The sequence below is a fragment of the Prosopis cineraria genome, unplaced genomic scaffold (assembly GCF_029017545.1).
Source record: "Prosopis cineraria cultivar Desert tree isolate PC_DT_omini unplaced genomic scaffold, ASM2901754v1 PC11, whole genome shotgun sequence".
In the NCBI taxonomy this organism is placed as follows: domain Eukaryota; kingdom Viridiplantae; phylum Streptophyta; class Magnoliopsida; order Fabales; family Fabaceae; genus Prosopis; species Prosopis cineraria.
In genome coordinates, this window is record NW_026555342.1 from 9,366,117 (window position 1) to 9,385,966 (window position 19,850).

Sequence of the window (19,850 nt, forward strand, 5' to 3'; positions counted from 1 at the left end):
AAAAAACATAGATAAAACTAATATAAACATAAATATTAAAAATTTTATACAGTGATAATAATGTATATTTTTTGTTATGAATGCCTCAACTATCTAAAAAATATAATGAATTTATTATAAATAATTATTTATATAATATTTTTATTTAATAACATTTTTTAGTTGAATGATATTTTAATCTTCATAAAAAATAATATAATTAATAATAGGAAGTTTTGAAAAATAAAATTAAAAGTTAGATAGATTAATTTTAAACTTTTAAAGATGATGGAAGATCTATACAACTGTCTCAAAATTTAAAAAAAAATTTATGCATTTTAACCTTTAAATATTAAATTATCAACCAAAACTAGATTATAGCCTCTGTGCGATGCACAGGAAACACGTTATTTTATTTGTTAGCATTTATATTTATCATGACAAAAGTATTTTATTGAAATTATATTATTTATAGAAAGATTTGGAAAACATGAAAGGAATTTGAATTTGAGAGAGGGAGAAAAATTGCATACTAAGAAGTGAGCAAAATTATTTTTCAGCATCTTTAAAATAAATAAAATTAAAAATTTTTGACAACAAAATATATGAATATAAAAAATAAAAAATACAATACTATCATTAAAAATAAATTTTACTCTGACTACTTATTTATAAATTTAAAAAAGGTTATAAATTTTTTTTTAAAATATAGCGGCCATCAATTAATTGTCATTTCAATGTCACTTACGTTTCACTTAAAAAAAAGTTACTGTTGTAACAAAGATTGTATTTTACAAAAGAAAAGATACTTTTATTTTATATATGCATGTAGATCAGTGGATGCAGTATTTATTGGTCTTGGGATGTAAATGTGATTTGTCTTCCTTGGACACGTGGGTCATTACCAGACAGGCAGGAATATAACACCTAAAGCTTTCTCTAGAGGATCTGCTTCAAACAACTTTTTGAAAATTATATAACATGATAGATGTGTTGGCTTGATGGTCGTTCTGCTAAATCAAGAATACACCATTGCTGCTGCATAATCACGCTCATGCAGTTTTGCTTCCCACACTTGTAACTTCTTTTCCATTTCAATCAACATATCACGATCATGAGGAGGATTTTAGTATATTTGTTATTAAATAATTGAGCAATTTACTCTTTAACCTATAGGTTGAATAGCACCACGATTCTAAACTCATACATTTTGTTTTCTCAACTGTTAGAGTCATAGCAATCTGACCCCTAACGTTAAATTGAAACAGAAGTCCGTTGCTAATATGGTGAGGCCCATAGGTTTAGTCAAATCATCTTCCTTCTCTCCTTTGCTTGCTTCCTGGCCCATATCTCCGCTCTCTCACCTCTGTTTCACCTTCTTCCTCTCTCATCTCTCTCCCCCTTCGATTCCTTCAGTGATTCTCAAAGCTATCACTGTAGTCTCTAACACCTTCCTCCTCGTCCTCTCCTTCATCATGGTCTTCAGTTGCCTCTTGTCCACGATATCCAATGCACCTCACTTCTACTAGATCATCTGCTTCCCGCCAAACACCCCTCCCTCTGGTGCTGTCTTCTTCTTATGGGACTACGTCTTTTTCCTCTTGAAGATTCTAGAATTCATGGACACTCTCCTGATTATCTTGTCAAGCTCTATCCAGCACCTTATGTTCCTCCACATGCACCACCACTCCACCGTGGCCATCATGTGCTACGTTTGGTTCAAGACATCTCAGTCATTGTTCCCATTGGTGCTCACGACCAACGCTCTGTTCACGTGCTAATGTTTGCCTATTACTTATCGTGTGCACTTGGGGTCCGTCCCACATGGAAGAAGCTCATGATGGTTGCCAAATCATTTAGTTATACTCTAGCTTCGTCATTTTAAGCCTTATGCCGTGGTCACCATTTTTATAGGTCAAGTTGGCCCGAGGTCGTAGATTGAGTTTCAATGTTGTTTTCTGTGCTTCACTTTTTGTTTCTCTTTGTTGATTTTCATAACAAGAATTATGGGTTGAACTCAAAGAAGATGATGATGGAGGACAACGAACCTGGGAACCATTGATTTATAGTATCTCCGAGTGATCCTGATCACATATTTAGAAAAGACTCAATCTGTTAAAAAACGGAATGTGTGTGTGTGTGTGTGTGTTATGAGATGATTAAACCTCTCTCTCTTATAATTTTTGAATGTAAAGTAAAAAAGGGGCAATGATTTGAATGCACGAGGGAGTATGAGAGATGAGATATTGGCGGAGAACGAAACAAAAAGAAGTAGAAGGTGAAGATAGTTTGACTAAACGTGTGGACCCCACCATATTGGTAACCAACGTTTGTTTAACAGTGAGGTATAATTGCTACAATTTTAGAAGTTAGGAGAATAAAATGCACAACAAATAAGTTTAATATTTCTGAAATTGTGATGTTATTCAATTTATAATTTAGAAAGTAAAATGCACTTTTACCCTTTATTATTCAACAAGTAGAATTGAGTTAATGTTTAGATTTAGAATTATCTACTAAAATGAGAAATAGTTCAGTGAAATAAATGACTTATTAAAAAACTTAAAAAATTGCATTAACTATTGTGTCCTCCCAATTTGCTGGGAGGCCGGGACAAGTTACATGATTGAAGTAATAATTATTTTTCAATATTTTCGAAATGTTAATTAAAAATACAAACAAAATTATCCCAATCATCATTAGACATTTTTTGTCTAAAGAACACGAGCACATATTCAATCAACGGACTTTAATGTCAAATTCTGCTAAATAATATTACATGATATTTCAATGACCAAACCATCATGTTGACCTACATATAATAAGATTGAAGAATCTTCTGATGTTTTTTTTTTTTTAAATGGAAAAGCCAGAGTCTTAATGAAGGCCAACAATATCTAAAGAAAATAAGTGTCTACACTCACGAAGAGGCTCTGCCAAAACTATATAGCCCTTGTGTCAATGTTTTGAACGAAGTGAGCAATGGAATTTGATACATATATTAGCTTCTCTGCATGCATGTTTATAAGAAGCCTCTCAATTGTGCGTCAAAAGATTTCTGATGTCTTAAACGATGTTATAACTTGCATGATTAATGCCATGAACAGCCAGATTCATTAGATAGTTTTAACAGAATAGGATAACACAATTTTTTATCCTATAATTTTAACGTGCTTTAATATCAATTCTTGTAGTTTTTTTTTTTTGGTTATTTAAGGTTTCTTTAGTTTATCCTATTTGCAACATTAGCCTATTTACTTTTGAATATATCCAAAAAGACGATGAGGTGTTGCTAACAATGTTAAATATTTTAATAAGTCACTAACACTTGAAAGGATGATGTCCTACAATGTATTCCAGAATTCAAGTAAGTGGGGTCAATTGGAGTCAAATTTAGATACTTGTTTTCCCCTTCTATATCAATGACATTAGTGATAGGTCAAAATTCTTTAAAATTATTACTACTAGCTCATCATCCTTTCGAGCATATTCAATAGTAGAGAGGTTAATATAAAATGCAAGATAAATTAGAGAGGCTTGGAATTGTGAAAAAATTACATGTTAAACTATAAGGATTAAAAGTTGTATTTTTTCTAATAGAATCAATGCTTAGCTTAGGGTCTGTTTGGTTTATATTCTCATTTTTTATTTTTAAAATTTGTATTATAATAAAGTTTTTAAAAATAAAATAAAATAAAATAAAAATTTGTTTGATTATATCAATTAAAAAAATTTTAAAATAAAAAATAGATTGATAGTAATGATTATAGACAGTTAATGACAGTAATTAATAATAAAAATTGATCAAGATAACTATAATTTTTAATAATCAAGTTTATTGTATTTCAAAAACAACAAAAATAAAACAAAAACAATTTAAAGTCATTTTTATATTTTTATTTTTTAAAAAAATGAAAATAGATTTTGAAAATAAATAAATAAAAAACATTTATTCAAATAAAATTTTAAATTTTTTTATTTTTAAAAATAAAAAAAACGAACAGGCTCTTAATTTACCTAAAGTCATGCGGCCATAAATTACTAATTATTCCAACCCCTTAACCACCATATTTCCCACTCTTTTCAAAGCATCATTATCATCATGTTTATTTAAATTTCTTCACTGGTTTCCCAAGCACAGGGAAATTATATTTTTTATTTTCGACAATTTTAGGTTCTGGTGAGAGTTTCGATCAGGCAAAAAAAAAAGAGTGATTTGATATCCTTCTGTATTAAATATCCTCCTATATGTCTCATTAATATAGTTTTGTGGACATCACGTAAGTTCCGTTGTCGTCCAGCGGTTAGGATGTCTGGCTTTCACCCAGGAGACCCGGGTTCGATTCCCGGCAACGGAATTTTCATCTCCCGGCTCAGCTTTTGCCAAACATCTTTACTCAACCGTCTCAAATTCCTTTTCTGCGTCAGAACTCTTTTCTCACCAGCTCGTGCTTCAGAAGGTGCGATCCATGTAACATGTTCTTAAAATCTTAGGTACAATTAATTTAAATTTAAATTAGTAATAATCATGAACAAACTACTTCAACATATTAAACATGTATTGGCTATCAATTTGAGCATACTAAACGTATTTTTATAATAAAAGTGTTTTCAACGAGTTTATATGCCTTTTGTAACAGATTATGGTTTTTTTAATTATAACGTGCTAGTTATCACTAATCATAACCGATATATAATGCTTGTTAAGATTTTTAAAATATTAGTGTGTGTCATTTTCATATGAAACAGTCAACCTCAATAGAATTGGATAAGGTTTGACATTTCATTAAGTTTGAAATGTCAAAATGGGACGCCTCTGAAGGAATTGGTATTGGATGTGACATACAAATTAAAGAGAAAATGACAAATAAAAATTTTATAAAATATTAATGTTAAATTAAAATTTTTTTAACATTGATATTCTTAAATCTCAGTATTTTTTTATCATACTTTAATATTAAAGTTCTTAATTTAATGTTAACGTTCTATAAGATCATTACTTGTCATTCTCCTAAAATTAAATTTCTTCTTATGTATTCTTTTTCATGGTATTTTCATCCAATTTCCATTGCCTACCTAATTTTCCTTCATTTTACTTGTTGGCATTTCTCACCTTCTCAGTTTTTTGGGCCAATGCATTGGCATAATTATCATACTCCATAAAAAATTGATCAAAAGATGCTTAAAATTTCACAAGACGTATACCCATATTATCACATCAGATTATAAGATTCATTAATTATGCTTCTTCTACAAAGTATATATTTTAATTAGAACATTTTATATTTATTACTGATATAAGATGAATAATAAGGGGGAAATTCCAAGCTTAATGGTGGTGGTGGTGGGCCCAGCGAACACGTAGGAGGCGGGCAGAGGAGGGGGTCTACGTTTGAAGACACATCGACAGGAGTGGGCCCGGCGGCGTCAGTCCATTGACACTTGACAGTCCCAGCTCAGCTCGGAGCCCCTGCTTTTCCCTTTTCTTTTCATTTCTGGGTATCAACCCGCCATTTCATTCCATATTCCTCCCCCTCCCATCAAATTATTCCCATTTCGCCGGCCTCCGCCACCACGCCTTGCTCTGAGAACCAAGAGCAAGTCACGACATCACCACAAGACCAGCTTCTCCACTCAATTCCATGACCTAAATCTCATACCCTGCCATTCCTTTCCCACTTCCCACCGTGGCTTAGGGCTCAAATCGAACATGTAGGTGCTCCTTACTGATTCGATATCCCACGACAAGTTGCTGATAACGAGTAAAATGTCTGTTACGGAGCTCAAGGAGCGTCACTTGGCGGCTACGGAGACGGTGAACGCTCTCAGGGAGCGGTTGAAGCAGCGGCGACTTTCTTTACTTGATACAGATGGTATAATTTTTGAATTTTGGGCTTTTGAAGTTGAAGTTTCTTGTCCACAGAGTTACTTTCAGATCCAATGACTGAACTGCTTGTTTGATGAACTTCTTAGTTGCTGGATACGCGAGGTCTCAAGGTAGAACTCCTGTTAGCTTTGGTCCTACGGATCTCGTATGCTGTAGAACTTTGCAGGGTCATATGGGAAAGGTAATTTATGCTTCTGCAGAAAGTTGGTTCTGTATCTTATTGGTGAAGATGATCCTTTAGATGTGTGAATGTCCTTGCACCGGTTGTTTTATTTTTGTGCCCCCCTCTCTCTAACACTTGACTTATTCTCAGCTTCACAATCTTGGTGACCTCCTATGCTTTTAAGAGCCAACAGATGCTTATCATTTAGTTGGACTGGTAGAGTGTGGAATTAGCTGATCAATCCTGGGCTCTTGTATCAAGGTTTTGGAAAAAGATTGCTTAACTTGATGACCTCCTACATAACTTAGCTTCCTCCTTATTTACTTGAGCAATGCTGTCTATGTTTTTTTCATTAACGTTTTGTTGGGTCAATAGCCGGGGGCAGTCATGGGCAAGCAGTTGGCACTTTGATATCTAGCATGATGTCAATGATATTGGTCCATCTGTAATCTTAATTTTTAGTATGCTGATGGTAGACATAGCTTTTCTATTTTTCGTGAGATATGCCAATGCACGGCAACTATTTTCTTGATTTTCCAACATTGGCTGCACTTATTGTAGTTCAAACCACCAACCTTGGATATTTCAAATTTCAGATTAATTTCTCGACCATTAAAATTTTGCAGGTATATTCATTGGATTGGGCATCTGAAAAGAATAGAATTGTAAGTGCATCCCAAGATGGACGACTTATAGTATGGAATGCTCTTACTAGCCAGAAAACTCATGCCATAAAGCTACCTTGTGCATGGGTCATGACCTGTGCTTTCTCGCCAACTGGTCAGTCTGTTGCATGCGGTGGTCTTGATAGTGTTTGCTCTATTTTCAATCTGAATTCACCCACTGACAGGGATGGTAATCTGCCCATTTCACGGATGCTTAGTGGACATAAGGGTTATGTCTCCTCTTGTCAGTTTGTTCCCGATGATGATACTCACCTAATTACCAGTTCTGGGGATCAGACATGTGTTTTGTGGGATATTACAACGGGCCTTAGAACATCTGTTTTTGGAGGTGAATTTCAGTCCGGACATACTGCAGATGTATTAAGGTATTGTGTTGATTGCTGGATTAATTTTCCTTTCATTCCCTGGGAAACACTAAGAAAAAGAAGCAAAGGCTGTGATATCTCATTACCGCATCTTCAGCATGCTTGTTTAATGTTGAATCTTTATCATCTTCCTATCATATTATGTATATCCTATACCCCATCCTGAGTAAAAACTTAGTGACAAATAGAACATAATCCATTTGATAATGTGTAGTTTAAATTGTCTGAACTGTAATGTTTCTGGATCCCCTTGTCTAAATTCGTTTCAGTTAAATTTTACTTGTTTATTTTTGAATCCTTTCTTAGAAATATGTTATTGCTTTACTCTCTTTCAGCATTTCTATCAATGGATCCAACTCAAAATCGTTTGTATCTGGTTCTTGTGATGGTACTGCCCGATTGTGGGATACGCGCATGGCAAGCCGAGCTGTGCAGACATTTCATGGGCATGAGGGAGATGTTAATGCTGTCAAATTCTTTCCTGATGGAAACAGATTTGGAACTGGTTCTGATGATGGAACTTGCCGATTATTTGACACTAGGACTGGACACCAACTACAGGCATACTATCAGCAGCATAGTGACAATGACATCTCACATGTGACCTCCATTGCATTCTCTATATCAGGAAGACTTCTTTTTGCTGGATACACAAATGGTCATTGCTACGTTTGGGACACTTTATTGGCTAAGGTAATTAGGGATTTAGGGCTTGTTTGTTTAAACTTGAAGAAAAAAAAGTGAGTTTTAAATTAATTAAAAGACTGATGATTGTTTAGCTCAACTTGTAAAATCCTTTAGACAATAAAGGACGTTAAAAATAAAAATGAAAATACTTTTTAAGAAAGTGATTATTTTAAAAAGCAAATATAAGTAGCTTATCAAAATAAACTGAAAGCATTTTTTTTTTTTTTGGAGAGAATTACAATCAGGTTCCACAGAGGAAAATTAATTACTGCAAGATCAATTGACAACTGAAACCAAGTCGCATTAACAACTAGTTGTGTTGTCAATGTAATTTAGTTCAGTTGTCAATGGACTTTGCATTAATTGATCTCTTTATGTGCGACTTCAATGTCATTCTCCCTTTTTTTTGGGAGAATTACAACCAAGTTCCATACAAGGAACTTATTTACTATAAGGTCCATTGACAAGTATTGTCAATGTAGTTTAGTTCAGTTGTCAATGGTCCTTACAGTAATTAATTTTCTTGTGTAGGACTTCAATGTAATTCTCCTTTTTTTTTCCCTTGAAAGTGATTATTTTAAAAATCTTAAACAAGCAAATTCTTCACGTTTGGCTTAATCGAAATCACTTTTTTATCCTATTAGGTATGGTTGGCTATATGAACTATACGACATATCCATGTGAGATTCAACAAAGTTCTATATTGACTATTGAGAGTCTAACACAACCCTTCTTTTTTATTGGGCTTAGGACCAGCTATGAACAAATGGGCTCTTAATGTACATTAAATAGTCAACTTTGTTTTAAATTAACATTTGACGGTGCAATCACTCTTTTATTTTTCTTCTTGTCACTTGTCCAAATAAAGATAGAAAGCAAACTATGTTTGTACCATGTGGAACTCTTTAACATTGAAGCAAGTTATACAAAGACCATTTTTAATTTATGATGAAAAATTCTCTCTCGACCCTTCATCATATGATCTGAGATTTTGTTACTAGCTTGCTTCACTAGCAAAATCTTATTCCTTCACCAGATATGAACTGCTGTATACCTTTCCTACTTGGCAAAATTGCAATATGCTCATGAGCCATCTATGTGTATATATTAGCTCATATCACTTTTTGATATTTCTATGAGCAATAGGTACTTTATTGTATACATTAGTAGCAAGTATCATATTATTTCCTCGTGTCATGTTTCTTTCTCTTTCTCTTTCTCTTTTTTCCTTCTGGTGACTCAAGTAATCTTCAATGCTCATCATTATAACTGTAGCATATTGGATCTTCTGGCTTTGAAAGGTTTGAGTCCTTTGTCTCTTACCTGTGTCTCGACAGAACCTTGGATTGGGTGCAAGTAAGAAGAGTTTGTATGAACTATTCAAGGTGGCTGGTTGATGATTTTTTCTTTTGGTTAAAGGCAAGGCAATGGAAGCTTAAAACGAGCAGGAATTACAGCATTAATTTAAGCTTCAACCCTGGCAAACTGAGCATGGTTTTTTTAATTAAAAGCAATAAGAATAGAATATGGTACCCTCTTGGGACATCTCGTGGCTTGATTTCATAGACACCACAAGTTGTTTCTTCCTTTCTCCTCTCTTCAATTTATGCTTGCTCATGTATCTGTAAACTAATTAAAACGTGCTTCCTTGTTTTATGGCAGGTGGTATTGGATTTAGGATCTCTTCAGAACTCTCATGAGAGCAGGATCAGCTGTTTAGGTTTGTCAGCTGATGGAAGTGCCTTGTGTACAGGAAGCTGGGACTCAAACTTAAAGGTGAGCATGCATTTTGGCATACTTTATGCACTATATGATATGCGACAACATGGGGGGCTCCAACTCTTTAATTGTAAAAGAAAAGGAAATAAAACATAACGCTATAAGTCTATGGTGACTTGATATTTACAACACACACTTAACAAGTGTATTGTATCAATTGTATCCATGAATGTTAATGTAGATGCTAGGCTAATTGTTATCTCAGGTGAATGTATTTTTTTCTTTGGGCCGTATAGTTGCTTAGAAAAGCTCAGGTGGTTAATCTGGTACTAAATTTGCTATTCTCTAATAGATAAGTGCTACTCTATTAGAGTGGTTGATGGAGTCATTCTTCTTTTATAACTTGTGTGCGAATTACTTCACATCCCTTGTTTGACCTATACATTGCTCTTTCAAACAAATCAATACTAAGCATTATTTTAAGCGCTCTCTTGCAGATTTGGGCGTTTGGAGGGCTTAGAAAGGTGGTTTGAACCATGGAAGAGCTAAGATTTGTGCCTTTGCATGGCATCTGAGGTTCAATATAATCGTTTGGCGATGCTTTTGATGGTTAATATGCAGACGGATTGCATGGAAGGGGGCAAAAGTTATATGCCCTACTATTTAAACTAGTGCTGCAGTTTGTTTATCCTCATGTCCGGTTGTCCAAGTGTGTGATCTAGGATTTCCATTGTATTAGCCACTTTGGTACCTACACGTTAAACGTAAAATGAAGGACCATATATTTTCTTGTCTCTCGGTATAGTGCCAAACAACATTGCTGTTTAGTATTGATTTGTATCAGTTTGAGGGTGTTAATTACTTAAAATATCCACCTGGCCTGTCCGGTGGTGCTATGGACTATGAGGCACCGAGTGGGAGGCAACTTGCTTAATAAAAGTAAGCTGAACGCTGCAACTGAAAATTGAGAACCTATGCCTCTATTAGCTTTATATAATTGACTTTTGCCATGGCATTTGACTTCTGAGATAAATGATCTCTGTTTGGAGTCAATATATCTTACGTTAGTGGCTGGCCTAAACTTATGCCTGCTTTCATTATTTTCTACTGCTTCTTATGATTATTCTGTGGATGCTTTTTAAGGAGCTTGGGTAGTTTTTTAGCCTTTAGGGCTATGAACTTTGCTATGGAGAGCCTGACCATGATGCGCAGAAGCGGACATCGGGTAGCAAAAATGAGAAACACATCTAATGAAGCAGCTACCATTATAAGATCTTTTTGTACGCAAGCTACTCTAAAATGCCTGAAATGATACCTAGAAGCCCAAATGCCGCAGGGACAAGAAGAGCAGGCCGAGTGTACTATATTCCAACTCTTTTAAGTCTTTACAGTTAAGCCCATCTAGGGCTGTCTTAGCTCTTAATTCCAATGTCAAACAGTAACAAAGAATCTCTACTCTAACTCTTAATTCCAATATCAAACAGTAACAAAGAATCTTTAGTCTCCAACAAAAGTAAAGCCGAAGTCAACGTTGTTTGACGTTGAGGAATTTACTAGCCGCTTGCCACAATTTCGTGAATGGCATCACTGACTGTTTCATCCTCGGATCTAACAGCCAGTTTCATCGCTACATCCTTTGGTCCATCGAGTCCGAAAGACACCTTCACAAGCACCCTCACATTTCCCATGTATACACCTGACAAGACGCATGTGTGTGACCTTGCATTGGGTGCTACAGCCTCTGTGCCCTGCACAAGCAAACGCATACCCATTTAGATGCCATCTCCCTTCCCAGACGTTTATATAAATGATAATCATACACTAAAGATAATCCACTTTATTTATGTGCCTTCTGTGACCGCGTGCGCAACATTTTACACAATTGGGCACCAGGCAAAATATGCACACTGCAATTACACGCCAAGTAAATCAACCCCAAAAGTTGTATATGATGCCCAAGTTTTCAACGTACGATCTCTACCATATCAATTCTCGGAATAAGTATCTAATTAAAGGACGCACATAATACCGGTATTTTGGCTGTATCTTACAAAAACCTTAAAAGCTCCAAGAGAATCATTGACCTTACCTCACAGGGCTGCATGCCAAGGAGATTGATGACAGTATTTACAGCCTCGGCCAAGCTCTCTCTTGGGCCAAGACCATATTCATCCACTCGTTCACAATTAGGGCCCATGCTTTCCCATGCATTTCTGAAATTAGACACCCCCACTTTCAACATGTAATCTGCTGCGACAACCTCCAGATCCTCCAGTTGGTATTCATCTTCAACACCATCATCTTCTGCCTCGCCGGTGGTTGGGTCAACCTAATGAACATCCGAAGCAGTGATGAGATTGCCACAAAATTGTTATAGGTTTTCTTTTTTATAAATCTCCTCCCAGAGATAAAATGAAACAGGCTTCATGTTTAACTTATTGAATATGTATAACTATTTTATGATGCTGATGTTTTATAGCACTAGATATAATAGATAGACAGAGAAGCAGCTGCTTTCTAACACAAAACTGAGCCACCCACATGTCACCACATCAAACATAATTGAAATTTTTGATCAACAAATATACAGTTCATGACAAAGACCGACCACAGCTTCATGATAAAGCAAAATACCTCTTTAACGAAAAATTTCAGAACATTGGAAAATTTTCCAACTGTCGGCAACCCATCAGGCTTCTCAAATGCCACAAAAGTCTGTCCTGGTGAATCATAAGGAAGTGATCTGAGAGGCTTGGAGAGCACTTCAGAAAACTCCTCTGCTTCTGAAGCATCAACAATAACAGTAACCTGGAAAAAAGCAAAAGAATTATAAAGAATACTCGGTATTCGACTGTATTATGAAGTTGTACTGTATCTAATTGTTCATTACATCTTCCAGTAATTGCTCTGGTATCGTGTTTGTGCAGTTGTACTGGAACACAACATGCCTGTCAAAAATGTGTTTAACAACATTCACTGCATATTCAGTCTCTGCTTCAGTAAGCTCCACAGGTGCTGAGGACTGTAAACATGTAATGCCATTAGACATTTCATCAAATTAAGAAAGGAAAACCCAAAAGAATCAAGTGAACGAACTTTGAAAAGCTTCCCAAAGTTTGCAAACTCAGGAACCGAGGAAAGCAGCCTTTCATATGCATCTGCGGTTGATGGAGGGCCACTTGGAGGAGCACCCAAACCCATTTGCTTTTTACCTGGAGCTTTCTTCTCTACATATGAATGAGATTTAACTTCCTTGGGCACAGAGTTAATGTCAAAAGGCTCTTCTGAAGGCTCCTGCATTCATACTAAATAGATTTAGATGATATCCATAACACATGGAGCAAGAAAAATGGCAAGCACTTACATAGTTTTTCAAACTAGTCTCCAGATTGACAAGTGGGACGTCAAATAACCCAAAAAGGAAGTCCCTAGCAGCTTTGTCAGTCTCAACAACCAAACCATCACCTCCAAGTGTTTTCAGATAGAGTGTTGCCCTATCACGAACCTGCAAAATAAACAGTTATACAGTATAAATCTCAGGGCCAATGCTTTCATATATATTCCTGAAATTAGGCACCCCCACTTTCAACAAGTAATCTGCCGCAACAACCTCCAGATCCTCTAGTTGATATATGAAAGTGAATGTTGGGCTTTATAGGGATAGCAGGAGCATAAAGTCAGAGTAGCAGAGATGAGAATGTTGATATAGATATATGGCATGTACGAAAAAATAAAATCCGAATGAGCATATGTAAGAAAAAATGGACGTAACATTTATTGAAGGAAAAATGATAAAAAATTGTTCAAGAAACATGTACAGAGAAGGATTGAGAGGCATTGGTGAGGAGAGCAGAACGAATAATCTTGAGCCTCGTAAAAAAGGGTAGAGAAAGACCAAAAAAAATACTTATGAAAATTGTTGAACGAGATCTCTTAGTTTACAACATTTTTAAAAGCTTGATTGATGATAAAGCACAATGGCATCATGCAATCCATGTAGCCGACTCCACTTAGTGGGATAAAGTTTGTTGTTGTTGTATACAATATAAATTTCAAGGACTGTTATTATTTATTATTATTTTCCATACCTCTAAAATGGTAGAAGGGGGAAAGGAGTCCGGAGTTCATGCATACTTTTCAAAATGTGCAGAGATAGGAATTAGGTAATATGGGATGCCTAAATTTCAAGTAATATAGACTAAAGAAAGTAATTATTTGTCATTGACAACAAACTTTCAAGGGTGAGTTTGCCCACACCTCCTTGGATCCTACCATGCCACAAACATTTTTTTCATTAGAAACTCATTCATAATATATGATGATCTCAACAATTCAATTTTTCTTTTACAAGCATTAGTACAAGCTACGATAAAATAGTCATAGCTTCATGCATTGAAAAACAATAATATAGATGCCTCGTAAGATTTGATAAAAAACAAACCTCATCATCACTGTCAAAAAGGCATCGCCTTAGCAAAATAAATATGCGAGGCTGAAAGAGTAGAGCATGACATTTCAAATTCAGTTAGTATCTTCCACAATGAAATCAGGTTTTTAAAGAAAGTCATTACAAAGTAATAATTAATATACAGAGGACAGTAATACCTTTAATGCATCAACTGAAGCAGCAAACCTTGCCAAAGTGCTCACAGCACTGGCCCTAACGGTTGCATTCTCAAGATGCACTCTATTATATATGTATCGTATAAATTTACTCGGGTCAGATGTTTTGGGCCCTTCAATTCCCAGGAAGTGCAGTATCTAGTGTATAAGGGAAACAAAATAATTAAACACAGTAGAATGGATAAACTATCAAGTGTAAATTGTAAAAGATGAAGGATGAACAAAAATAATACCTGGGCGGACAAATAGGTGAACTCACAATCTTCAATGAACTCACAAAGATGAAGCAACCCACTCTCTTTGGCTTCCGGGATATCTCTAATGAGAATTACAATTGAATCAACAATGGCCTTCTTGTACTCGAAACCCCCTTCTTCCCTGAGAATGTTGCTCAGGAAGTTCATCCTGAAATCAATAACAGAACACCAACCAGTAAATTAGACCACTTTAACAAGAAATGTCCAAAGAAAGGTGGAACAACAGGGAGAAAGAAATTTATTGTATGATATGCCTACTCACAAAGACCGATATTTCAAGGGAAACTTTAAACACAGTGATCTTATTGCTTCAACCACAACAATTTTGAACTCATCAGCAATATCTGACATGAAACTTGTAATTTGCTTCATAAGACGATCCACACTAGACTCATTTCCTGTCTTCAGAAGTGTAGTTATTGCAAGCGTGGCAACACTTCTGTTCTGGTCAGAAATTAAACTTTCCATGTCAATATTGCAGTTAGTGACTGCCGCTGCATGAGTCATAGCCACCTGCAAAGTTTGATAGAAGTACAAAGAATGGTCAATATCTATCCAAGGCAAAGTTTGAGAGATTACCATGATTAAATTCTTTTTAAGAGTTTTGGTTTAAAATAAACTGAGTGCTTTTTTGGTATTTGGGGTTTTCCAAATGACTAAAAAATGTTTCTTCATTGCTACTCTGACTGAACTTTCCAAAGCCCAGATAATTCTGTTTTAAAATTCATGGTTTGTACAAAAGCTACTTCCTCTTTTCCTCCTTCATATTTCATATTACAGCTAAAATCTTGTTTTCCTCCCTTTTGATTCTTACATTGCAGCTAGTTGCCTTGCTATTTCCTTTTTCTCCTCCACCCATTTTTTATATATGTCTATCACAGCTGCTGCTTCTTATCATGCTTTATTTTTCCAGTTTCTCAATGTTCATGACATTGCACCACATTACTAACAGGATTACTTGTTTTCACACTTTTATTGAGCATATATTGTTTATATGAGCTATTTTCTTGACTATATGAGTAGTTAATTTACGTAATTAATTTATGCACAAAAGTTTGTACATTAGTCCCCTTTGTTCTTATATATAAAATTGCATATTCCCTTGGTTGAGCACCAGTTTAGTGCTTCATCCCTCAACGGCACCCTCCCCATTTGGCTACGCTGAAAAACACTCAACCCCTGAGAGGTGTTGTTCAAATATCTTCAAAAATCAAAGGGAGTACCAAATAACTTCTATTGAAATTTAAGTAAAAAAGGTTGACCTTGTTCAAGGTTCGGACAGCAGCAAATCTTAAGACAGGCTTAGATGAACTTAGGAAGAGTTGGAGAACAGTAATTGCTGGAGTTAATTCTCTGCTTGTAACACCATTAAGCTCTGTAATTGCTCTGGCAGCTTCAAAAATTACCATCTCTGACTTGTTGCGAAGGCAACTCTCAAGATAATCATAGAAGGGGCGATCCCCAGCCTGTGTATTATTGCCTGACTCACGAATAACCTGCAGACATGATACTAGATAACTAATATGCAAATAAATACCATTCTGGTCCCAATATTAATACAGATCAAAAGAAAAAAGCACCTGACTTGTATAACGGATCAAAAGGCATTGGGCCAAAGGTGAACGGACAGTTCCCCTTGTCAAGCTAGTAACCAACTTGCTAATAGCTAACCGATCATTCTGCCGTATCTGCAACATTGTTGATCACCATGTATCATCAAGACTTCAGGATCTCAACGCATTATACATAACAAAATAAGGCTTCTAAACAGGCAAAAGTAATACGAATGGCAGAAATTTAAAGGACTTCAGAGAATCAACAGAATCTATATATCATTCCTCACAAGCAACTTCATATAATAAATGGAATGTGAAATTCAAAAACAAGAAAGTGCTGGATCATGGAAAATTTATAGCTATTCATAATCAATTAAACCCCTCTGGTATTTATCAGAATTTAAAAATACAAGGCTATGACTATGAAGCATATTATCATTCATCAATGCTTAAAGCTGTTCATGGGTAGGGTCAGGTATCATCATATTTAGTTTGAACTTAATATTAATAGGTCTGAACTTTGTTTGGATTCAAATAACAATATGATTTATTAAGTTTTAAAATTATGCATTATATACACATTTAATTAATCTTTTTCTTATAAAAAAATTATCCTTTAATGAAATTAAGAATTAAAATTAACATATGCAGCATAACTAGAGTTTAATCAAAATTGATACAGATGAGAAGTTACTTAGAGATATGCATCAAATTAACATCCATAGAGGCATAACTGTGAACCCAGCAGGAACCCAAACGGCAATCCAGCAGAAAGAACACTTTTGCCCAGCAGTCTTCACTTTATGGCTTCAAAGCCTGCCTTTGATGCATGAAGGAGAAATCATGGGGGCCAGCACTAGCCTACCCTAGGATCCATCCCTAACTAGGATACCCCAAAAGAAGTATCAAGCAGGATTTTTTGTTTTAAATAAAAAGGTTCGATCTCAATGCATATTGGATAAATTGAGAGTGAATCTACCTGCATACTGTTATATATTATAACATATTATTTATCATATATTCCCATGCCAGTAAGTTTACTTTATAAACTTACCATACCCTCTACCGTTACAAATGCCAGTACCTGTACCTATGCAAAATATATAAAAGGATATGGCTAAAACTACTGTATTGAATTTTATGTTTCCACAGTTCTAAAACAGGGTGCCATGATTAGATAGGCACATGAATTTATTTATTTTTTTAATTGCTCACAAATATCCTTTTTTTAGAGGCAATCCTATTTGAAGCATGATCGGGCACTAAATGTAGGTACCTCTCCTAACAAGGATTCGAATTTTAGTTCATCATGTTGTCAGGAATTAACTCCTATTGCTAGATCCAACCCCCCCCCCCGGTTGGCCGGGCATATGGATTTTTAACTGCTAGAGTTGAAGTGAGGAGAAAGATTAGCGATATGAAAAATTTTTAAGACAACACCGCAAACAAGACTAGAAACAATTTGAAAAAAAAAAATCAAATTCTGTAAGATTTAATTCAAGAACACTCTGTGTGTGTGTGTGTGTGTGTGTGACAAATTTATACCCTTAACAGACTCAGAGAGAATTAAAAAAGAGGCCAGATCACCCAGAATAACCAATATTAAAGCTGTGATCATTGGTAAGCAAACAAGACTGTCATTTAGCAAAGTAACCTTAAGTTCCTCCTCAGTTGGAAGATATAACTCAACATCAGGCTATCACTGATCACTATCAAAACATTGTTTTGTTGAATGATCTACATTGATGATGACGATGTTTAAATCTATAGCATAATTTACTGAAAACATCATAAAGCCTTGTGCAAATAAAACCATCGTGCAACATACTTGTTGTAGCAAAGCCAATGCGTGAAACTGTACAAGAGCTGCTCTTGATTGAACTGCTTCCTGAACCTCATTGCTCCACCTTTTTACAATTTCAGGATTTGTCTGAAAAAGGACAGAAGTTAAAAAAAACAAACAACAATTACAATATGCTATTATAAATAATTACATGCTACAATTACAAATACCTGGAGTAGGTGAATGCCACTAACTAGGGCTGCGCTTGCAACAACTGGATTCTTATCTACAATTGCTTGTTTCAAATACCGCTCAATCTGGGTGAGAAGTGTTCCATCAATAATACGACAAAGCACACGAATGGCATTTGCCCTATACATATCAGTCTTGCTATTCATGTCCTTCATGAGAGAACTTGTGACGATAATAACCTTTCATAAAATTAAAGCAAAGGATAACTCAGAGAACAGTTCGCAATACATGAACAATACAAGGGAGTCTAAGTGTCTAACAAGAAAGAAGAATTGCATAAGAACATGTAACCTCATCTGCAGAGGGAGAGATTTCCTTTATCATCAGATAGACCATTCTCCTTAAACCAAGATCTTTAGACTGGAAAAGCTTAGTCACAGCAAAAAAAACTTCTGTGGCTTCGACCTATGAAATTGAAGCACGAAACTACAAAACGATCAGTAACAACTAAAATATAATACTGAAAAGTCAATCTATAAACAAGTAGAGATCTTTAAAACAATTATAATGAAATGTTGAAACCAATAAGAAACTGTTCTTAACCTTTGTAAATGTCTCTCCCTGATTTAGTAGGTACAAAAGCTTCGTGATAACCTGGAAATTAAATAGCACGCATAATTTTCAGAGTTGACTGGCAAATAATTTTCAAAGCAAAGCTTGAAAACAGAAATCCGTGGTTCGAGATGTAAACCTGTGAACATCTCCTAGCATCTAGTTGTGGATCATTAAAAACCCTGGCTTCTTGGAGAACAGACCCCTTTTCAATTCCCAAAAAGGGAGAATAATCGGCTGTTAACCAACGAAAGTACAATTAGCTTACGTGGGCACCATATCATAATGGAGTGATATAATATAGCTATGTAGGACTTCCAATGCACGAGCCTAGCTTGGACCAGACCGGGAAAAAAAAAAAACTATCAACTGATCAACATAGACTAATTCAGACTAATTATATCTCACGGCTAAGAGCCTTCCAGTTTCCAAATACCATAATGAACCCAACCAGATCAAACGAGGAGAAACAAGCACGTCAGAGTTTAAAATTAATTTCAAACAAGTGTTATGATCTAAGAGATCCTACTGCATTCCAAATATAAAGTGAAAATCAAATGCAGATCTGGAACCGAAACAGAGTGATCCAGCAACAGCGGGCTTTAGAAGAGAAATACTGAGCACAAACAGAGCAGAAAGTAGATAGAATTGCGAATGGAAATATCAAATAACTGATATTTCGTCGGGGCAAAATGTGGAGTTCGGTAGTAAGAAATAGGAATCACCTTCATCGTCTCGGTCATCGTCTTTCTTCACCAGAGGCTGAGCCATGACCGGAGAAGGGGAATCTCTGAGATCTGGAAGCTATACAATCTCGATCGATCTCTATCTCTATCACTATCTCTCTATGTATGCGAGTCTGGCAGCACTCTAGTGAAGTTTGGAAATGAGAAGCTTGCGAGGCGAAATGAAGAGGAAATCGCCCCACAACGCAAGAGGGCCTCGGTGCATCGATTGAGTATCGAGCCACTGACACAGATCAAGTGCAGCGCGGGTCTGCATTTTAATTAATTGCACATTTACCAAGATTTAATTACCGCATCATACCAACCGCGATTTTTTTTAAGCCAACCATCTATTTTAGTTGGTTAATTAGTTAAATTTAATTGATCATATTTATCAATATAATATAATTATTAATGTTAATACAAATATATAATCTATAAGATATAAATCAAAATTAGGATCGATTGACTTAGCTGAAAAAATATTATTCTCATAAAATATGGAACAAATTTTTAAAAATTTAAAAATATGATTGATTTGAATTAATATCTAAGACGTTTATGATTAAAATTTTAAAAATTTAAAATAAATTAATCATTGATATAAAATAATATA

General features: G+C 35.2%; 2 protein-coding genes and 1 non-coding gene across 3 annotated transcripts; 2 read left to right on the forward strand and 1 right to left on the reverse strand.

Annotated features, from left to right (window-relative positions):
- Positions 1–4,265: 4,265 nt before the first annotated feature.
- On the forward strand, positions 4,266–4,337 carry TRNAE-UUC (transfer RNA glutamic acid (anticodon UUC)). The gene has a single exon. It is a non-coding gene; the product is annotated as a tRNA-Glu (tRNA).
- Positions 4,338–5,471: 1,134 nt separating this feature from the next.
- On the forward strand, positions 5,472–10,457 carry LOC129286712 (guanine nucleotide-binding protein subunit beta-2). The gene is made up of 6 exons (XM_054922715.1): positions 5,472–5,852; positions 5,953–6,047; positions 6,656–7,080; positions 7,416–7,773; positions 9,430–9,543; positions 9,984–10,457. The coding sequence occupies exons 1-6, from the start codon at positions 5,747–5,749 to the stop codon at positions 10,017–10,019; spliced, it is 1,134 nt and encodes a 377-aa protein (XP_054778690.1). The 5' UTR covers positions 5,472–5,746; the 3' UTR covers positions 10,020–10,457.
- A 366-nt stretch (positions 10,458–10,823) lies between these two features.
- LOC129286710 (coatomer subunit gamma-2) lies at positions 10,824–19,480 on the reverse strand. The gene is made up of 18 exons (XM_054922712.1): positions 19,235–19,480; positions 18,649–18,746; positions 18,501–18,551; positions 18,249–18,362; positions 17,936–18,136; positions 17,751–17,852; positions 15,947–16,054; positions 15,629–15,862; positions 14,629–14,879; positions 14,343–14,514; positions 14,092–14,247; positions 13,928–13,978; positions 12,851–12,991; positions 12,583–12,780; positions 12,377–12,508; positions 12,121–12,294; positions 11,576–11,815; positions 10,824–11,234 (listed from the first exon to the last, which is right to left on the reverse strand). The coding sequence occupies exons 1-18, from the start codon at positions 19,278–19,280 to the stop codon at positions 11,040–11,042; spliced, it is 2,664 nt and encodes an 887-aa protein (XP_054778687.1). The 5' UTR covers positions 19,281–19,480; the 3' UTR covers positions 10,824–11,039.
- Positions 19,481–19,850: the final 370 nt, after the last annotated feature.